This window comes from Frankliniella occidentalis, unplaced genomic scaffold (genome assembly GCF_000697945.3).
Source record: "Frankliniella occidentalis isolate FOCC.00 unplaced genomic scaffold, Focc_3.1 Scaffold89, whole genome shotgun sequence".
NCBI classification, from domain to species: domain Eukaryota; kingdom Metazoa; phylum Arthropoda; class Insecta; order Thysanoptera; family Thripidae; genus Frankliniella; species Frankliniella occidentalis.
In genome coordinates, this window is record NW_026267218.1 from 391,932 (window position 1) to 393,700 (window position 1,769).

The window sequence follows — 1,769 nt, forward strand, 5'->3', positions numbered from 1 at the left end:
TCCAGCCCCGCCCCCACCTCCTCTCCACCACAAACTCCAGTGTTGCCTTCCACACATAAAAATGTCACCATACTTCAATACTTCGGAACAAGAATTTGAGTCATACTAAGGTAATTTCGACACTTTGCTGTCAATTTTTGTTAAGAGTTAAATGAATCCTGACCCTTTCTCCCCTCGAACTATCGCTTTTGTGCAGTTCCGAAGACGCTCGTGCCCTCCTGTGGTAGTTGGCCGCACTGGACTCAGAAGCACTCGTGACGGGTGGTGACCTCTAGCGGTGGGCAGCCCACGGTAATTCCCACTCTTTCTTTGTGGCCTACTCTAGTCTTCCGCGGTGGATCAAAGGCTGTCTTAAAATCTACTGGAATTTACCACAGCCAGAGATAATAGCTAGGATCTCTGCCAAAGATACTTACTAGGCGGGAAGGGCAGTCCTGTAAACTCTTTAGTTGAAGTTCTTGCTGAGGTAAGTCTCATTATTTTATCTTGTACATGTTGAAACTTTAGAAAGACTAAAAGTGGAGCCTTAACTTTTTCAATCAACAAACAAGAATTGCATTTAAGGTTGGATCATTTCTGAGGTTTGATTGAACAGAAATCAAAAATGCATGTGACAAGGCAGCAGCTAAGCACTGACAATCCCGAGTACCAAGAGGTTTCAGCAGGTGAGTTTCATATTTATTTAATTGTGAATAACCCCAGTAGCTCAATTTTTTCCATTTTCTAGCTGTTCTGATCAATTATTTTGTATTCTGTGTTTCTACAGTCTTTCGTAAAGGTGCTAAAACTAAAGACTTTGTGCTGAGCATTGAAGCCATAGAGAAAGTGACCAACCCAACTCTCCAGCAAGCATTTGATATCAATAAAGCAATATATAGAAGACAATATGGACATGTTCGTACTGTGAAAGTTTTTCATGGAACTAAAATAACTAATATTCCATCAATTTTAAAAAACAACTTGGAAGTTCGTCGACATGGCCAGAATAGAGGTATGTTGGTTCTTTAGTTTCCACTTTACATCGTTAACAATGGTTTTTTATGTTTAAAAAGTAACATATTTTATTCAAATGTGCAGGACATCGCTTTGGCGCTGGAGTATCATTCTCAGCCATCTCTAACTACTCAAGTCATTATTGTGATGAGAATGTACCAGTCAAGCAAATGCTGCTGTGTTTGGTACTTGTATCAAATATAATAGAGGTACCAGAGATGAAGAAAAAGCGCTATACTATCTGCGAACCTCCATTCCTTGAAGGGCACTGGCCTTTAAGATATGATACCACTGCTAAAAACAAGACAACTATGGATGTCATTGTTAAATTTGAAGACCACACCTTTTATCCAGCTTTTGTCGTAAGTTTCAGGAAACGTTCAAAAATGTGTCCTCCAGTAGCATCACCATCACCGGTCTATTCTTCAGAACCCATTTTCTTACCAAGGTCTGTCCAAAATGATTACAATAGGCCTCCAGCCCATAGCTCCTTGTATCGTGACCCATATTCAGTTCATCCTGCTCGTACACATGTTCCTGTACGGCCTCAATATCAGCCTGCTCAATATCACTCTGAGCCATTTTATACTAGAGCCCAACCACAACCAGCCACCAATCAAGCGCAAAATACTACTGGTTTCTGGGATGTCATTTCAGCCATTGGCCGATTTATATTTGGTTGATTTAAGTATTAGTGCTCACCAGAGCTCTCAATTATAAAATCAACCCCTAGTTTGGGGGCTATGCTGGTCCAGATTTGTACATAATGTTTTATA

The 1,769-nt window shown here is 40.5% G+C and overlaps 1 protein-coding gene across 2 annotated transcripts; it reads left to right on the forward strand.

Annotated features, from left to right (window-relative positions):
• Positions 1-75: 75 nt before the first annotated feature.
• LOC113212396 (protein mono-ADP-ribosyltransferase PARP12-like) lies at positions 76-1,763 on the forward strand. Of its 2 annotated transcripts, none has more exons than XM_026431075.2 (4): positions 76-466; positions 552-665; positions 767-991; positions 1,078-1,763. In XM_026431075.2, the coding sequence occupies exons 2-4, from the start codon at positions 605-607 to the stop codon at positions 1,674-1,676; spliced, it is 885 nt and encodes a 294-aa protein (XP_026286860.1). In that variant the 5' UTR covers positions 76-466; positions 552-604; the 3' UTR covers positions 1,677-1,763. The 2 variants fall into 2 exon arrangements, with proteins under 2 accessions (XP_026286860.1, XP_026286862.1); XM_026431077.2 differs by having other exon boundaries at positions 565-665.
• The last annotated feature ends 6 nt before the right edge of the window (positions 1,764-1,769 follow it).

Bases quoted from the DNA above. Each gene is read 5' to 3' on its own strand.
- LOC113212396 (XM_026431075.2), top strand. From the start codon at position 605: ATGCATGTGACAAGGCAGCAGCTAAGCACTGACAATCCCGAGTACCAA. The intron at 666-766 runs GTGAGTTTCATA...GTGTTTCTACAG, and splicing joins GTACCAAGAGGTTTCAGCAG to TCTTTCGTAAAGGTGCTAAA. The intron at 992-1,077 runs GTATGTTGGTTC...TCAAATGTGCAG, and splicing joins TCGACATGGCCAGAATAGAG to GACATCGCTTTGGCGCTGGA.